The sequence below is a fragment of the Eleutherodactylus coqui genome, chromosome 8, assembly GCF_035609145.1.
Source record: "Eleutherodactylus coqui strain aEleCoq1 chromosome 8, aEleCoq1.hap1, whole genome shotgun sequence".
NCBI classification, from domain to species: Eukaryota; Metazoa; Chordata; class Amphibia; order Anura; family Eleutherodactylidae; genus Eleutherodactylus; species Eleutherodactylus coqui.
Genome location: NC_089844.1, coordinates 145,339,110 through 145,357,566, shown reverse-complemented (window position 1 = coordinate 145,357,566; position 18,457 = coordinate 145,339,110). Strand labels below are relative to the sequence as shown.

The following is an 18,457-nucleotide window of genomic DNA, read 5'->3' as shown; positions in this document are numbered from 1 at the left end:
AGTGAAGAGAACACATCCATATGGAGACTTTCAAGGGAGCATTAAAGGGGTTGCATCGAACCAGAAATAAAACGTCCCTGGGTCCAGCACCGCTCCTGTCCAAGGGTTGTCTGGTGTTGTAGTTCAGTTCCATTTAAGGCTGACTTCACATGGGTGTATCTGCGGATGCAAAACTTGTGCATGCAGTGAATAGAACCTATTGATTTCAATGGGTATTTACGTATTTTTAATGCGTGTTTTATTTCAAACTTACGAAAATCACGTTTTTTCAGTAGTAAAGATAGAAAAATCAAACTTGCGCAAAACTCGCATTTTCATGCCAGAGCGTTGTATTATTTTTAATACAGCTGATGAAGGCCAATTTGACTTTCAATTGGGCGGTTTCAGACAGGTGCCATGTGGAGGCATCCAGTAAAAAAGTGTTATTTTTGCAATGGCAATGTATTGGTGACAAATACCAATAAGTGAAGTAGCCATCAGCTTTGAAAAGGGCTCACCATGTTTTGGCCTACCAACAATGGGCTTGGTTTTATGCATCGCACTTATAGCTCATCTATTGAATATAACATCCCGGCTAACGGCTGAGATACAATTTGCCAACAGGGGGATTTAAAAAGTTAATTGCAGAGTCTTCTGGAGCATCGGGCAATTCTTGTGCTGACACCAGACACCGGGTCCCTTTGGGTGGCCATGCACACCTTGGCAATCTCAGGGGGCCTCCAAAAAAGACCCTTTATTATAATCTGCCACTAAAGTGAAGTTGGAAGATTTTTAGAGTGGCGAAGCTCTAAGTGAAATCTAAAAAGTGGTTATAGTAACAGCATGTTAAAGGGGTATTTCAGCTTCAGCAAAAAAAAAGTTCTACAATTTTCCAAGATCTCTGCTTGCTGTTATTAAAAATGTCATTGTTTACTTCCGTGGGATACACGTCGGTCCACGGTCATGTGCTTAACACACCTATTATAAAACAAATGTTTCTTGTGTTTCCCCTTTAGTGTTGATGGATGTAACAAGGTCATTAGGTTCATGGATGATAAAGCAAAGACTGCTGTTGCAAACTGGATCACAAATATGTTTTCAAATGATGCAGATCGTAAGTGACCTTACTTAAAGAAGATGTCCCATTTATTTCATTTCAGTATTGTGTATTGGTATAATGGTATTATAAGTTTTTTTACAATGCTGTGTCTGTTTTGCTTTTTTTAAGCCTTCTAGAGGGCGGCCATAATGGAGGCACATTCTTCCCTCCTGTTTTGTCTGCATAGGCAGTACAGCGGGTGTGTTTGCTTTATGACTACTGCCATGAATAGCTGTTAATGGACAGAAGAGTATTGGCAGATTGATACAGCCTCCAGGAAATGATAAAGTATAGCTCCTCCCTCAGAGACGAGAGAGTAACAGGGAATCTACATGCAGGCTCTTATATGTGTTTATAGAGTACAGTATTACTATAGTGCCTTCTTCAGTCTTCCAGCAATACAACAGAGCTATCATTAAAGGAGTGTTCCCATCTCAGCTAAACATGGCCGTGATAGGAACACCACGAGACATCCGGGCTGAGCTATGCAGTTTCTGTAACTCCCATAGAAGTCAGTGGGAGTTACACAAACAGTGTAGCACACAGTATACTGCGCTGTATCTGCAGCTCCTGAGTTATGAAAATAGTGTAGCTTGCTGTGCTACGCTGTTTGCTTAACTTTCATTGAGTTCTCTGGGAGTTACAGAAACAGCATAGCGTTGGGTATTTGGCTATTTCCATCCACCAGACCACCCCCAGCCACCACGTTCAAGAAAGCCAAGGGCTGTGGGGGCCCTAACGTATAATGGTTGTGGGTTCCAAATGGGGGACCCGAAACTATTTGACTTTTATGGCATAGCTTGTGGATATGCCATAAATCTGAGTTGGGAACATCCCTTTAACTCTCACCCCCTAATGATAACGTGCTGACCCTGCCTTCTAATGATTTTAATGACTCTGCTGACCATGTCCCCTATCAATGAGATGTCTCTACTGACCTTGTACTCTAATGATGCAATGACTCTGTTGACCCTATCCTCTAATGATGAGTTGCCTCTGCTGACCCTGCCCTCTAATGATGAGATAACTCTGCTCACCCTTACCTCTAATATTGAGATATCTCTGCTGACCATGCCCTCTAATGATGCAATGACTCTGTTGACCCTATCCTCTAATGATGAGTTGCCTCTGCTGACCCTGCCCTCTAATGATGTGATGACTCTGTTGACCCTATCCTCTAATGATGAGTTGCCTCTGCTGACCCTGCCCTCTAATGATGAGATAACTCTGCTGACCCTTTCCTCTAATATTGAGATATCTCCGCTGACCATGCCCTCTAATGATGCGATGACTCTGCTGACCCTTTCCTCTAATAATGAGAGGTCTCTGCTGACCCTGCCCTCTAATGATGAGATAACTCTGCTGACCCTATCCTCTAATGATGAGTTGCCTCTGCTGACCCTGCCCTCTAATGATGAGATAACTCTGCTGACCCTTTCCTCTAATGATGAGATATCTCTGCTGACCATGCCCTCTAATGATGCGATGACTCTGCTGACCCTGCCCTCTAATGATGAGATAACTCTGCTGACCCTTTCCTCTAATGATGAGATATCTCTGCTGACCATGCCCTCTAATGATGCAATGACTCTGCTGACCCTTTCCTCTAATAATGAGAGGTCTCTGCTGACCCTGTTCTCTAATTATAATAAGATGGCTGATGGCCCTGTGTCTTTACTAAATAACGTAAGTTTCCATACTTCTCTTTTTACAGAATGTATGACCGATAAATCGCTAACTGACAACTGCCAACAGTTTTTGGGATTTGTGAACATGTCTAGGATATACGAACTAAGGCCTACATTCAGTGTGGTAAGAACTTCAGATAGATAAAAAGTCTCCATGCAATGACGACTAATTCAGTACCAAAACATTTATAGGATGCCTAAGCTTTTATAGAATACTATCAACAGTCAATGTTTGGTCCAATGGTCTGAAAATGTAGTTTCAACTGAAAAATTTCAAGGCATCCTACACTTACCATCAAATTAATTGAGCCTCTTTCCTATTGCATAAAGGAAATCCATGACTGTGATATCGTCATAGATTAGGTATGCTTTACTGTACAAGCAGTGAGACCATAAAATTTACTGCTCCACAATCTTGTCATGGGTGCTTTGAACAAGTTCAAAGGGGGTTTAGATGCCTTTTGTGAAAGTTATAATATTGCAAATCAGGGTACTCACACCTATACTGCACAAACAATCGTGTGAATGGGCAATTTTTCATGTGCAGAAGATCTGAGCTTCATGCGCGTGAAAATCACCTATTTACTGGAGCAGCTGCTCCAGGAGGAGAGAGAGAAGAACCCCACAGGGCTTCAGGATTTCCCTGTAGCAGGGAGTGGGACAGAGAGCGGGGCTATGGGGGATTAACACATATTCACGCTTTCTCTCTCCCTGCTATGGGTTAGTCCCCCATAGCCCCGCTCTCCCTGCTCTAAGGGATTAACCCATAGCCCCACTCTGTCTCTCCCTGCTATGGGTTAATCTCCCGTAGCAGCACTTTGTCTCTCCCTGCTTAGGGAGGATTAACCCATAGTCCCGCTCTCTCTTTCTATTCTGGGGATCCCTGAGGGATATCCCCATAGTGCAGAGAGAGGGGGCGGGACTAGAGAGAGGGGAAGGGGCTATAGGGCTTCTAACAGAAATTCCCCATATCAAAGATAAAGGGGGCAGGGCTAGAGGGTGGATCCCTCTAGCGCTACCCCTCCTCCCACGACCTGTAATCTAGCCCCCCTCTCGCTCCCTGTTATAGGGAAATCCCTTGGAAAGAGAGGTGGAGGGTGTCCCCTACTGCCCCTCACTGCTGGGGAATTGCCCAGCAGCAGGGCTGGAGGAATATTTTGCTGCTTATGTGCTGCCAAGTAGCTTATTTCAAATGTCCTTTTGTAAATTCCTGTTAGTCCCAGCAGGGATTAAAAGAATCCTTGTGGGGCATCCCCTCATGCCCGCAGGGACTAACAGGAGTTTACAGCTGGACATTTAAAATGTGCTTCTGGGCAGCAGGTTATAAATGTCCTGCTGTAAGCAGCGGGGAATCTGCTTTTCCTGCGCAGGTCAGGTCCTATCTTTTCACGCAGTATGGACCTTAGATGTGGGCATTGTAGCCACACATGTCCTATCTTTAGCAGGTGTGAGCATTTTATGCTTCTAAAATTCTTTCATGTGAGCACTTCTATAGGAAACAATTGGTTCCTATAGAAGCGCTTTCTGTGCGCACCTCTCATACGCTTAGATAGCGCTCGTGTGAAAGAGGCCTAATTGTCATATTTGGAGACTAGAAGGAATTTGTCCCCTGATATGGGGCAATTTGCCTTCCTTTAGAAAAACACTGCATGGTTGTCTGTTGGACCTGATGGAACTGTGTCTTTTAACTGGTGTTGGTCTTAGTTTCATTAGGCCCAACAAAGGAAATAATTCTGATGGTTCTCCACCCATCTATGCAGAACATGCGCACATCCACTTGTATTTACATTGTAAGACTATAACAAAGGATGCATCTTAAAGGGGTTGTCCCGCCCCCCAAACTAATTTTTTTCCCCCCATGAATGCCCTGTAGAGGAGAAGCATCACACACAGCAGCCTTTCCCATAAAAAACAATATTTTCTTCACCTTTTTATTCCTTTTCTTCCCCTTAAAAAGCTTGCCTGAAGAACTTTTTAAAGATGGCACCGCTGGGTAGTTCCCATCATGCACTGCTGCCTCTCTCTCCTCAGCGTGCGCGCTCCCGATGATGCCGGTCACATGACTGGAGGACCGGCGTCATGGAGATGCAGGCTTCACTGCTTTGAATGGAGCCGGCAGCCGGCCGGCTCCATTCACAGCAATGAGAGGGCAGTGCGATCTCCTGCTACTGCTGTGAGAGCTGTAGCAGGAGATTCGTTCATCTCCCCGACATGTCTCCTCATTACTGGACACTGAGACAACAGTGTCACAGCCTCCAGTGACGAGGGGACATGCTGGGGAGATGAAAGTAGCACCAAGCATGACACACACACATGCCCCCCCCCTCACAGTGCCCACACACAGTGCCCCCTCCACTGCCCACACACATGCCCCCCCTCACAGTGCCCCCTTCACTCTGCCCCCCCACAGTCCCCGCCCCTCCAGTGCGCCCCCCCCGTAGTCCCCCCTTCAGTGTCCTAACACAATGCACCCCCAAAGTGCCCACACACAGTGCACCCCCCCATAATGACCTCCCCACAGTGCCCTCCACAGTACACCCCCTCAGTGCCCCCACCACACACATGCCCCTCCACAGTGCACCCCCCACAATGCCCCCACCACAGTTCCCCACTTCAGTGTCACCCACCACAATGCCCTCCCACAGTCCCCCCCAAAGTGCACTCTTGCATCCACCTCCGCCAGAAGTCTATGCGAAAGCACATCCACCTCCGCCAGAAGTCTATGTGACTGCACACCCACCTCCGCCAGAAGTCTATGTGACCGCACACCCACCCCACAAAAAGTCTATGTGACCGCACACCCACCCCACAAAAAGTCTATGTGACCGCACACCCACCCCGCAAGAAGTCTATGTGACAACATATCCACCTCCGCCAGAAGTCTATCTCCCCCCCACTAAGTGACAACCCACGCCCGACTCCTGCACCCCCCCTCCGCAAAGTGACAGCCCGCGTCCGATTAGCGCTCCCCCCCCCGCAAAGTGACAGCCCGAGCCCGACTCCTGATCAACCCCCCCCAGCCACAAATGACAGGCCGCCCCCCTCCCACAGCCCAACCACACCCCCTTCTCATTGACTTACCCAGCCCAGAAGGAAGGTCCGCTGGGGGAAGCTACTCCTCTTCTGTCTGCCGGAGCCAGGGGAAGCCAGGTGAAGATTGCGCATGCGCCTGCATCAGGCGCGTTCACAGGGATCTGAGCAGCCAGAAGAAGAGCGCCTGCGCGACTGATGTGAGAAGACCGACTGATGGGAGAAGAGCCAAGGAATGGTTGGAGCCAAGGCAACGGACAGGTAAATATAGGGGGGGGGGGGGGGGCACCGGATCAGGTAAGTATATATCTTCTGTATGGCGTATTTACAAAGCACACATTATATTACAAAGTGCTTTGTAATAGCCATACAGAAGTATATAGATCCATTTGTCACGGTGGGACAACCCCTTTAAGGTCTAATAGGTTATTTGTGCATCATCTTGTAGACACTAGTGTCTTTTTAAGGACTCCATAACCAGTTCCACATAGGGTTGAATTCAGCTGGACATTTGAGGTCCATTGTTGTGCCCGAGATGGGGTCCATCATAGGATCTTCTGATACTCTGATTGGCTCAACTTTGTAACAAAGTTAATGTCCTTATGTTTTCAGATTGTCCTTTTATAAAATGTACCCAAATTTTCAACAAGTTTTCTAAAACATACCAGGTTCTCGTTACCCTCTCATTTTCTGCTGTTTGCACCCTGCCTCTTGTTTTTAAGTTCTAATTTTCAGGTAATCTTCCCCATGCGCAATCCACTTTCAGGCAGGGAGTATGTCACAGGTATGCCATTCTGCTACTAGTTCACTGTCCTGTACTCCTTTCCCCTTACTTCCAATGCTGTATTGCGCGGTCTCTGGTCCAATAAGCAGGAAAGCAGTATCTGCTGTTCCAGAATGATTATAGAAGTATGACATCAGAGACATTCAGGCCAAATGATTAGTAAACCCAGAGTAATATGCATGCACATGCTATAACATCAAGAGAAGCAGAAAATGTGGAGATTGCTTACACTGTGTATGTCAGCCTGTGAGTGCAGGGAAGTGAGCCTGTGGCAGTAGCCTCTCCCCAAAAGCTAAGAAAATGTCCCAATGTCCCAGTTACCACAGAAGCTCAATACTTAACAACAGGCATTGGATTGCAGAGGATCTGGAAGGGATATTCCTAGTGGCAGCCATTTCAGCCTTGATTTACAGTAATAAAACAAAAACATGTAATAAACGTATATTATAAGATTGATAACACACACAGGCTAATAAATCAGCATAAGTTGTCTAAAAAGTTAGTGCCCCTTTAATGATCTTTCTATTTTGTTTCCTTTTTTACAGATAGGGATGAGCTTGGATGGATTTAATGGTGGGCAGTTTGCTGCAATAGTAATGAATGAAAAAGGCGCACTTAGCAATATAGAAATCTGTAGACCAATTTTTACAAGCATGAAGCAGAGACGGAATGCTGGGGAAGAGTTGGAAAGGTTCTGGTTTGGGCTTAATATGATGATGAAATTACAGGTAATAATTGGAAGTCATTGTGTTGTGTCATTTAATTGTACAAATGCCATTTCAGCCTTACTGGGCAATCCTTTCTCTGTCTAAAACATTGGTGGTAACTAACAGCAAATACAAAAACAGAGATGAGTGTGCAAAGGATTGTGGGTGATTTCACCCTTTGCATCAACAAGCATAAAAAATAATAGAAAAATATTACAGTAAACACCCATATGATTATAACCAAGAAAACAGAGCAATAGGGTAGAATGCTGCTCTACCATTGTAGCATATGAGGGTTGCAGGAGGCTTACTGCAGTTTGCCATTGAGCACAATAATAAGCACCTTTATAGTTGAAAAAAAAACAAACCTCCAAATACTGCCTTTTGATAGGAAAGAAGAAATCAAACACCTCCCACAGGGAGACGAAGGAGGTCTCTTTCCCAGGTAAGAGGTGGTCTCATCAGCTGTTTATCATCAGGTGTTACATGGGGCCCTATGTTTCTCTATTAGTTCTTTTGTATTGTATCTATATTGGAGTTACAGTAATACAAAAGAATGCATTTATGACTGTCTTACCTTGTAAAGAGATTTCCTTCCAGCAAGAGGGTAGCAGGGAAAAGGTTTCTTAATACCCTTTGAGCTGATGAAGGCCCCATTGCGGTTCCTAAAAATCAGATTATCTATATTTTGTGTATTGGTCATTGGATTAATATTCATATTATAAACTGTCTTAATAGTAACAACAATTATGATTGATATAAGGGTAAGGTATCTAGAGCCTCAACCAGCCCTGCACCTTCTTGATGCCAAGGAATGTTCTCCACATCTCAGAACGCTGCCATGCAATTACTCCAAATGTTTGATCTCACAATAATTATTGGTCAACTTTTGATCAGTTATTGTTGGCAAACATGGTTTGGGATTGTGCCTTCATCATAAACAAAGCAATTATCCCAAGGAGAGACTCGTTTGCAATAATTACAATCAACCTCTGAAAATTAATGCATGCATTATTTATAAGGAGTAATCCCATCATCCTGATAGTATAATTGGCTCTTACTGTTTAACCTGTTTGACTGGGTCCATTGTTATGGTTAACTTTACAACTAACTGGTATCATGGGCTTGACTGGGGTTTCACTGGTGAAAAATGTTTATACAAGTACTTAAGACATCTAAACGACATATTATACAAAATAAACATTACAACAGATATAGATAACAAGTAAGCCCCTAACACCAATCTCTGCTTCTAAGCATTGGCTTAACGTTTAACACAAACCTGTTCTGTATTAATTAGGAGCTGTATAACAAATATGTAAAGTTTAACAAAGCCAGTAAAATAGGTGGCTAAACCTAATGGCCATAATGAGTTTGTGGCCCAAGAGGTCACGTAGAAATCAGCATTTTATCCAATATACTTCTGTATTGGTCCTTAATATTCACACTACTCACCACATGGTAATGTCTCTTTGCTTTCCATACCACATTGACTTCACAGCTGACTGAGGCTTTATATACAGCTATCTGACCTTTTTTAGGCTGCCTGTCCACGGGCGTTTTTGCATTGCGTTCCCCGCAGCGATAATCCGGCCACGGGGAATGCAGTGCATGCTTTCCATAGCGTTACTATGGAAAGTGCAGCCTCCCTGCCCACGAGCGGAGAATCATAGTGATTCTTCGCTCGCATGCGGCAAATCGCAGCATGCTGCGAGATGCCACATTTCTTCGTGTGGTGAGCCTATCTGTCAGATAGGCTCATCGCGGAGATCTGTCACCTGGCTCCTGCTCCACGGCAGCAACGCCCGTGGACAGGCAGCCTTAAGGGATGAAAACTGTGCAGTTCTCATTCTGTCAACTGTAAATGCCTGATCTATCTTAGTAAAATACAATAGTTTAAGAGGGGACTAGATGTCTTTCTAGAGCGCTACGATATTACAGGATATAGACACAAAGTGACCAGCGGGGTTGTTGATCCGAGTCTTGGCGTCAGGTAGGAACTCAAACGTTGATCCAGGGATTATTCTGACTGCCATATGGAGTTGGGAAGGTATTTTTTTTCTCCAAATGAGCTACACTGGCTCATTGGTTTTTTTTTCTTCGCCTTCCTCTGGACCAACAAGGGGTTGAAACAGACTGAACTAGAAGGACATTGTCTTCATTCAGCCTAACATACTATGTTACTATGTAATAGGAAAATACATATACAAAAAGTGGATGTACCTTCAAAATAACTTTTTGAACAGTTAAACACTCCCTCAGTGGCTCATTTCATTGAGCCATGGCTCAGAAAGCTTAACTAGCTGGCAAATCTCTAACTTTAGGGAGCTGCATTAAAGGGGTTACAAGAGATCAGCCAAAAAGGTCCCACCAAAAATTTCTTGATGTCATATTTTTCTGGGGCTCCAAACCCAGGTTTTGAAGCATAGCTTGCTCTTACCGTCAGCTTCATTTTTCGAGTATTTTAGTCAATGGAAAAGAAGCCAGTAATGCAACACCCGATAGACTTCAGGGTAGGCACAATAGACCCTAGTAGACCCTAGTAAAATGTAGGGGGTCATACGATAATTTGGAGGAGCTACTTGTTCAATGCAGCCTAATAATGCAAGACACTCACACAACCCAGCCCAGATTGGGGAGGAGTGACTGCAAACAAACATTCTGCACATGTGAACGGATACCAAAGACACCATCCACTGATAGGTGTGCCACACCATACAGGAGTGCACCCCCTACTGGCAAAGCAGCGGATCGCCCTGTATCTCCACAGTGGGTCACACTGTCTGACATCATTTTACTAGAGTCCACGGTGATTGTGCCCGGCCTGCAGTCTATCAGGTGTTGCATGACTGGCTTCTTTTTCAGTGAATAATGTCCTTATTTTTTCTCTCACCTGTGTTATTTTTTTTTTTCCATTTTTCGAGTAGATTTGACCTGCTTTTTTAGTTGTTTTTTTTTAATAATCAGAACATCTAAAGATATAAAATGAACCGGTTAAGTGTTACACAAACTGTCCACTTTGCATGCGGTGCTATCTATGGGCTCTTGCTAGAACTGGCTATTCTGACTTCAGTATTGGTACATATGGATTTTGGAGCAAACATAATTCTTATTGCCTGGTGAGAAAGGATTGTCTGAGTAACTATGAAAAGGCAGAATGAAGAGTCGGCACAAGAATCCCCAACGCGAATTCTCTTAGAGAATTTTTGTTGCATTGTCCCTAATAGGAAAATGTTTATAACTGAAGGTACTTGTGTTATGGTGGGTAATCCAATGCTTGATGCAAGCTGGTGAGGGTACAGTCCCCTTTATGATTTGGATTTTAATGCTAACACATACTGTATTGCAATAGATTTGTTAAAGTGTATTGAGAGATGCTGTTCATTTACGTGTTTACGGCAACTTAACAGCAATGCTCCAGCGTGAGGTTAGTGTGTGTGTCAATGCAGACACAGATACATGCCTAATACATTACTACACACACTCACGCTGTACATGTAAACATATATACAACACTTGTACGCTAACACACGCACACTCTCATGCATGCGTACACCCATATGCACCCACACTCATACGTACTCACACATTCTGAAGGCGCTCACAAACTTTCTAGACATCCCAGAGGATAATGGCTTCCAACCTATTTTCTCTGGAGTCGGATGATTGCACTTCAGTGAATCCACATTTGTGTGTGGTATATAGTTTAACACGTATCTCGGTGAGACCCCAACTAGCTCTTTTATTACATGACCAGTAAAAAATTATTCACATATCTTCAGGTTTGTAGAAAAAAATGTGTATTTTCATCAAACACGTTTCTCTCTTCCGTGTAGTTCTCCGTATGGACTATGGAGGTGAAATACTTTATGCTGAAGGAAACAATGGATGTGATCGGATCCACACTTATCACAGCAGATCAATGCACTATTTGGGTTGACAGATTCACCTATGTGTCATATTTGTTTGACGAAGGAATCTTTGCCCAATTTCCACTGAACATGGATTGTGGCAGCAGAAAAGTTTTGTAAGTGATGCTTATTATAATAAGTTATTGCTTATAAGGTTTTTTGTTATTGTTTACTTATCCACATATCTCAGATTTATATTAGAAATCATAGGGCATCATCCATCTAATTAGATATAATCAGAAACAAAATGCCAGGAGAGGCCTGTATAATCTGTGCCCCCCACCCGCACCCCTCTTACCAGGTCTAGCCTTAGCTACTTGCTAGTATTGTAGTGACTTGCAGAAGACGACTCCCATCTATGAAGAAGAGGGATTTCTCCACCATGAGTTGGACCCCATAGCAACAGGAGGGATATTTATATTGTTCGAAAAGCAGAAGGTTTCTTCCAGCACTCATATGTAATTAAAAACAAACTTTTTATTATAGAACCTTTAAAAGCATCTCCATGGAAGCAGAAAAGTAAAAAGGGGAAAGCTTTTCCATGTTTCAAGCCTCACAAACTGGGCTCTTGCTCATAATTGACTATTTATATGGTTTATATATACACTCTATGGAGCTTTATAGGGTATCTTCTCAGGATTTAAGGAAAAGAAAGTGCTGCAATACAAGGATGTAGCATTGGGGGTCAAGAAGTAGTAGTTACACCTGGGCTTTAGAGCCTGAGATGGCCCAAGGGCCCATCCACCACATGGTAGGTAGGGGCCCCGTTACAGACCTTGCTTTAGCACAGATGTGACTGACCTGTTTAGTGTGAGTTGGTACATAAACCTTGAAGTAAAATGCTTCTTGTCCTTTTACAGCGTAAACGCTCTGAGAGATAAGTTTCCCGAAGCTACTCTAGAAAGCAAGCAAGCTGTCTTTATGTTCATATCCACGTCTGTGGAAAACAGTAAGTCAACCGTACCAGCTGATGGTATAAAAATACAAGTATTGACCCCATTTTCACTCATCACCCGTGCCGTGATACTCTAGGATTAATATTTGTTTTTGTTGTATTCTTCATGCAGAATGCTACGAGTCAGAGAGCAGCACTGAGAGCTATATGCAGAATGCCTGGGGAGGTTACAGCGGTATGGCAGCTTATGCACAGCTAGGCTATGGCTTTTCTAGATTTAATCCCGTAAGTGTTGATGTATATGGCCAGCATGGTGAGATGCAAAAAGTTCATGAGAATTCCACAAATATTCTCCAAATTAACCCCTTGGGGACAAAGCCTGTTTGCACCTTAATGACCAACTAATTTTTCAGTTTTTTTTCATCGTCGCATTACAGGCGCTATAACTGTTTAATTTTTCCGTCCACGCGGCCATGTGAGGGCTTGTTTTCAGTGGGACAAGTTGTATTTTTAATGGCATCACTTTTGGGCACATATAATGTATTGTATAACTTTTATTTATTTTTTTTTTAGGGCGAAAAAAGAAATTCTACCATTTGCTTTTTGTATTTCATTTTTACGGCGTTCAGTGCACAAAATAAATAATGCGATGACATTATTCTCCGGGTCAGCACGGTTCTGGCGATACCAAGTTTATACAGTTTTTTTGTTTTGCTATTTTTGTACACAAAATAACACTTTTTAAAAAAAAATTTGCTTTAGCGTTGCTGCATTCAAGCAGCCATCGCATTTTACTTTTTCCATTAACGGAGCTCTGTGAGGGCTTGGTTTTGCAGGATGAACTATAGTTTCCTTTTATCCAATTTTTGGTAACATATAACATTTTGATTGCTTTTTCTTCGTTTTTTTTAGAGGCAAGATTAACAAAATATGCAATTCTGGCATGGTTTTCTACTTTTAACGGAGCTCCCCGTGCAGTAGAAATAATATGTTACATTAATTCTGCAGACTCATACAATAATGTCAATAACAAATTTATGTAGGAGTTTTTTGCAACTTTTTCACATTTAAAGAAAAGAAGGATTTTTGTTTATCACTGCTTTCAAAGTCCTCCAACATTTTTCTTTCTCTTTGCTGTGAAAGGGTTTTTTTTGGATCAGTTGTACTTTTTAAGGGCACCATTTGTTGATCCATGCACCGTTTTGATCACTTTCTATTCCGTTTTTTGTAAATTAGTTATTTTCAGCATGTTTTTTGTATTTTTTTTTCATGACATGCGCTGTACGGGTTAAATAATGTACTAACCTTTATCTTGGAGTGATTATGAACACACCGATACAACATGTGATCTTTATTTCTTTTTACATAGTAAGGGCTCATGCTTATGACCGTGTTTTTACCGAGTATTACGTGTACGTTGCACTGCCTCATGATACGCGATGAATGGAGTCAATGAAAGCTAATGGACTTTCATTGATGCATGCACATCTGCGTGAAGACACTGCGTATCGATATACATGAGAAATAGATCGCAGCATGCTCTATTTCTCTGTGGACCACGCCATATACCTTGGTATAAGCAGCATATGAAAGGCTGTACATACGCAATACAAAAAAAGTCACATTGCATTTGTCTGTACGCGGTGCCGGGAGACCCAATGTTTATAAAATTGGTAAAATGTGTTGTAAAGGGTTAAACGCCAGCGATCCAAAATTTCTTCGGTCCCCAGTGTTAGAACAAGTGCCCAGCTGTCATCCAACAACCGAGCACCCGCTCCCCCTAACACGGGAGTCCCGCCCCAAGCTTCTAATGCAGCCACCGTCAAAAGACATATGGGAGGTCGTGAAGGGGTTAAATAAGATTTAGACTTTTTTGGACCTAGAGCTTTGCTTATTTTAATTTGTGATTAAACTGTCTGACTGAAGGAGTGAACACATTGTATGCAAGTCATTATAGTTCTTCCTTTTAATGGACTTATGGAGTATTGTTTCCAAATTTCTGTTTTTCTTGTAGATGGTGATTCTCCCTATACTTACCGATGTTCAGTTGGGATACATGATGGTTGTTTACAAAGTGTATCAGAATGAAGAGTACGCTAAAAATGTTATAGAAGACTTGAAGACCCGTTCATTTGAGAGTGTGCTAATGTGTTTTGGAACCTTCACAAAAACAGCCGAGTCGGTAGGTTACACAGCAATACTCTTTATGACTTTAAAGGGCAGCAGAACTGGGCATCATTAAAGGGAACCTGTCATCAGTTTTTTGGCCCTAAAGCCGCTGACATTTTGCTTTTCCACTTGTTCAATGCTTGACTGGAATGTTTTTGAAAAAAACAACGGAGTTAGATTTAGCCTGAAAACTTACTGTTAACACATTGCGCCCTGTATGCGCCTGTTTTGAGCACTTGGGCGGTGCTGCTGGCTCTCTAAGTCATTGCGTCACGGCTGTATCCATGCCCAGTCTGCTTCTTTGAGACCTCTCAAAGCTCCTGATGTCAGCATTTAAAGATGTTCTACGAAAGCTTAGCTAGCCATTGTGGCCATTAAATTGCTCCCCAAAGTAGCAATTAATGATTCAGACGAAAACCCCGCCAGAAATATCATTCTACAGTCAGGGTCCAAGGAAATGTGTCACAGGATCTCTTTTGATGCTGCTAAATGGCATCAAAGTGCAAAGGGGCAAGTGGACAGATATTTTATAGTTCCATGCCACTTATAGTAGGTACAATAGTGTCTTCTAGTCTTGCATTACTATAGTATCGCTATATTGTCCTAATGGGGTCTTGAATATCAAGAATGAATTTAACAGATGTTTTTGTTCGGTTTTCTTCAGCAAGGTGGAATCAGTATGAACAAAGCTGCAGGAGAGATACTACTTGGCGGTTTCTTCACCATGGCAAGCAACAAAATAAAAACATACAATGCAACTCAAAAAAGAGACTTGATAGAATCCAACATTTTCTACCTCATACCTTACTTCACTATGGAGACTTTGGAGATGCTTGATATCTCTGACTGTGACGCACTGGAGGAGATGTAAGTGATGTGAAGGCTGTATGTTTAGAACTGTTACACAGAAACGATAAACTAAGGTTATAGTGTAATGCAAGCATAGAATTTACTCATACATGGTACATAAAGTCATGTGACCATACTATATATGTGGCCCTATTAACAGACATATATATCATTGAAGGGCCATGTCTCGTTACTTTCAGTCATTTTTTTAGTTCAACTTTACTCAAGAACCCTATTGAGGCAGAAATCCTCAAAACTGCATCTGCTATAGGGCTAATATAAATCGGAGGGAGATTAGAACCAATAAAGTGGATACAATGCAGGGCTATAATCTGAAAAAAAACATGGCTGCTTTCTTCCAAAAATGCTGTCATACCCGTCGACTGGTTGTGTTTGGTATTGCAGCTCAGATACAGAAAGAACTGATCCAGGGTGATAAACAAATTTCTAAACACAAATAGCAGCAATATTAGTTCAAAATGCTCAATTCGCCATAAAATTGACTTCTTATTGGCCCTTAATTAGATACAATGCTGTTGTTTACAAAATGATGTGATTTAAAACCACTAGGTGACGAATCACTGAGGCAGGAGGATAAATAAAGAAAATGGAATATATTCAGTGGAATGATCCCTTAAAATGTAACTTTTATTTAATTAATTAAAATATGGTGCCCCATACACATAACGAGAAAGACAAGACAACATAAAGAAGGATATGGATTGCTGGTTATGTGCCTCTATGGATGTGCAGGCAACCTGATTTATCAATCAACCAGATCCAAATATCACTAAGAAAATACTGGCAGTTTAAAGAAGCCAGCTTCCAAACTTCTAAGGGTTAGGAAAAGTCCATTTGCAAGTTTCGTATTTATAGAGATACAGGTTTACTAGCGAAATACTGGCAGTTTAGAATTGCCAGCTTATAGACTACTAAGGGTAAAACGAGTCTATTAGTAAGTTTCGTATTCTAGAGATTCTGGTTCAAATTCAGGTTCAACGCGTTTCTGTCAGTTGTATGACTCATCAGGAACCAATTATTTATGCGGTAAGTACTGGATATTACTATGATCAAAGTAGTGCAATAAGAATATACGTGTTGTTTTTCTCAAAATTATTCGTCGCACTAACCCCAAAGAAAATATAATGAACTAGCAATAGGATGCTGATGTATCCTTCCCTTTAATCTACAATAGGAGATGCGGCCTGGAGTTAGACACACTTTAGATAAAGGTAGTGGTCTACTCCTATGAGGTAAGAGCCCCAAAGAGTACACTAATTCCTTCAGTACTCTACAGAGTACTAAGGCCCCGCACTAGGACCTAATAAAAGTCCAAAAAATCTCCTATAAATCCCTGCCTAACTCTATAGAAATAGCCTAAAAAATGATTGAAAGAGCCTAGATACTCCAATGTGAGTATAAGGCAAAGGATAAGAGGTCTGTTCTAGAGATAATAGCACTAATAGAGAAAGATAGTGACCCTATTAAAATGCTAGGAGCAAAAGCCCCTTAGAGAGGTAGAGATATAAGGTGTAGCAGTATCTCTAGCCCTGATGGTAGGAGATTTTTTGGACTTTTATTAGGTCCTAGTGCGGGGCCTTAGTACTCTGTAGAGTACTGAAGGAATTAGTGTACTCTTTGGGGCTCTTACCTCATAGGATTAGACCACTACCTTTATCTAAAGTGTGTCTAACTCCAGGCCTCATCTCCTATTGTAGCTTAAAGGGAAGGATACATCAGCATCCTATTGCTAGTTCATTATATTTTCTTTGGGGTTAGTGCGACGAATAATTTTGAGAAAAACAACACGTATATTCTTATTGCACTACTTTGATCATAGTAATATCCAGTACTTACCACATAAATAATTGGTTCCTGATGAGTCATACAACTGACAGAAACGCGTTGAACCTGAATTTGAACCAGAATCTCTAGAATACGAAACTTACTAATAGACTCGTTTTACCCTTAGTAGTCTATAAGCTGGCAATTCTAAACTGCCAGTATTTCGCTAGTAAACCTGTATCTCTATAAATACGAAACTTGTAAATGGACTTTTCCTAACCCTTAGAAGTTTGGAAGCTGGCTTCTCTAAACTGCCAGTATTTTCTTAGTGATATTTGGATCTGGTTGATTGATAAATCAAGTTGCCTGCACATCCATAGAGGCACATAACCAGCAATCCATATCCTTCTTTATGTTGTCTTGTCTTTCTCGTTATGTGTATGGGGCACCATATTTTAATTAATTAAATAAAAGTTACATTTTAAGGGATCATTCCAGTGAATAAAAACCACTAGGTGGCAGCAAAGTGCATTAGATACATATTGGAGACTCCTCCCTCATCAGTAGTGTCTCAGTTACAAGCTAGTATAATGTAACTTCATAAACCAAGGGAATCTGCCCCTGTCTGCCCCTGCCCCCTGAAGATGCAGTGAAACATGTTGGGGTGGGGTGGTTTAATATTTGGCTTTTAAAGGGGTTGTACCAAGATTACAAATTCTCTAATTGGATAACTTGCTGATCAGCTGGGGTCTCACAGCTGAGATCCTAGTCGATCTCAAGAACGAGGGTCTAGTGCCCCCCTCTACTTGTTACTGTGGGGTCGCTTCTCCACCAACAGTGACGGCACTGGCCAAGCATGTGCGGGCGGCGCTCCATTCATTTAAGCTTGCTTGTGGTTCCATTAAAAGTGAAGGGAGTTTTAGTGTGCTTGTGCAACCAACACTCCCTTCAGTTTCCTCCTCACTACAGGGGATGCAGAAACCCTGTAGTAAAAAGGATGGAGGGGGGGGGGGGGGGGGTGCACAGGATCTCCGTTGTCCAGATCGGAAGGGGTCTCAGTGGAATAACTTGTAATCTTGGTACAACCCCTTTAATTAGCTAGATAGGGCAGAGCTCAGCTATGCTATTAGAATCATGCTTACTAGGCAGCGATTTCCTGGGCTTATGAAGTTACATTATACAGTAAGGCTGGGTTCCCACATGCCGGATTCCCAATGGAAATCTAGCGGTTTGTCCGCAGCGAAAAACCGCGAGATTTCCACCAGTAGAAGCGCTGATTCAAAACCCGTGGCACTTAGCCACGAGTTTTGAAGCGGTCTGGCCGCTCGCTCTTCTGCTGCGGCCAGCGCTCCCATAGAGGAGACCTCGACCGCAGCGGAAGAAGAAGAAAGATAATCATGCTGCGGTCAGCGAATCCGCGCGGCAGCGCCGGTTTCTGCAAGCTTTGCCGCAGCGGATTCATCGTCCTCTGTGGACGAGATTTCTGAGAAATCTAGTCCACATGGCTGGCTAATTCCAAAATTAGCGTCCGCAGGTGGATCTGCCGCAGCGAAATTCTGGA

The 18,457-nt window shown here is 42.6% G+C and overlaps 1 protein-coding gene across 4 annotated transcripts in view; it reads left to right on the top strand.

Moving 5' to 3' along the window:
- LOC136576959 (uncharacterized) overlaps positions 1–18,457 on the top strand; it is a 93,921-nt gene that overhangs the window by 18,300 nt on the left and 57,164 nt on the right. For 3 of the 4 annotated variants that reach the window (XM_066576625.1, XM_066576628.1, XM_066576627.1), the window contains 9 exons: positions 996–1,093; positions 2,793–2,890; positions 7,126–7,308; positions 7,679–7,732; positions 11,124–11,314; positions 12,059–12,147; positions 12,266–12,378; positions 14,108–14,275; positions 14,927–15,129. In XM_066576625.1, coding sequence (XP_066432722.1) covers positions 996–1,093; positions 2,793–2,890; positions 7,126–7,308; positions 7,679–7,732; positions 11,124–11,314; positions 12,059–12,147; positions 12,266–12,378; positions 14,108–14,275; positions 14,927–15,129 — 1,197 coding nt within the window. The remainder of the gene's footprint in view (positions 1–995; positions 1,094–2,792; positions 2,891–7,125; positions 7,309–7,678; positions 7,733–11,123; positions 11,315–12,058; positions 12,148–12,265; positions 12,379–14,107; positions 14,276–14,926; positions 15,130–18,457) is intronic. The other variant, XM_066576626.1, reaches the window with a different exon arrangement.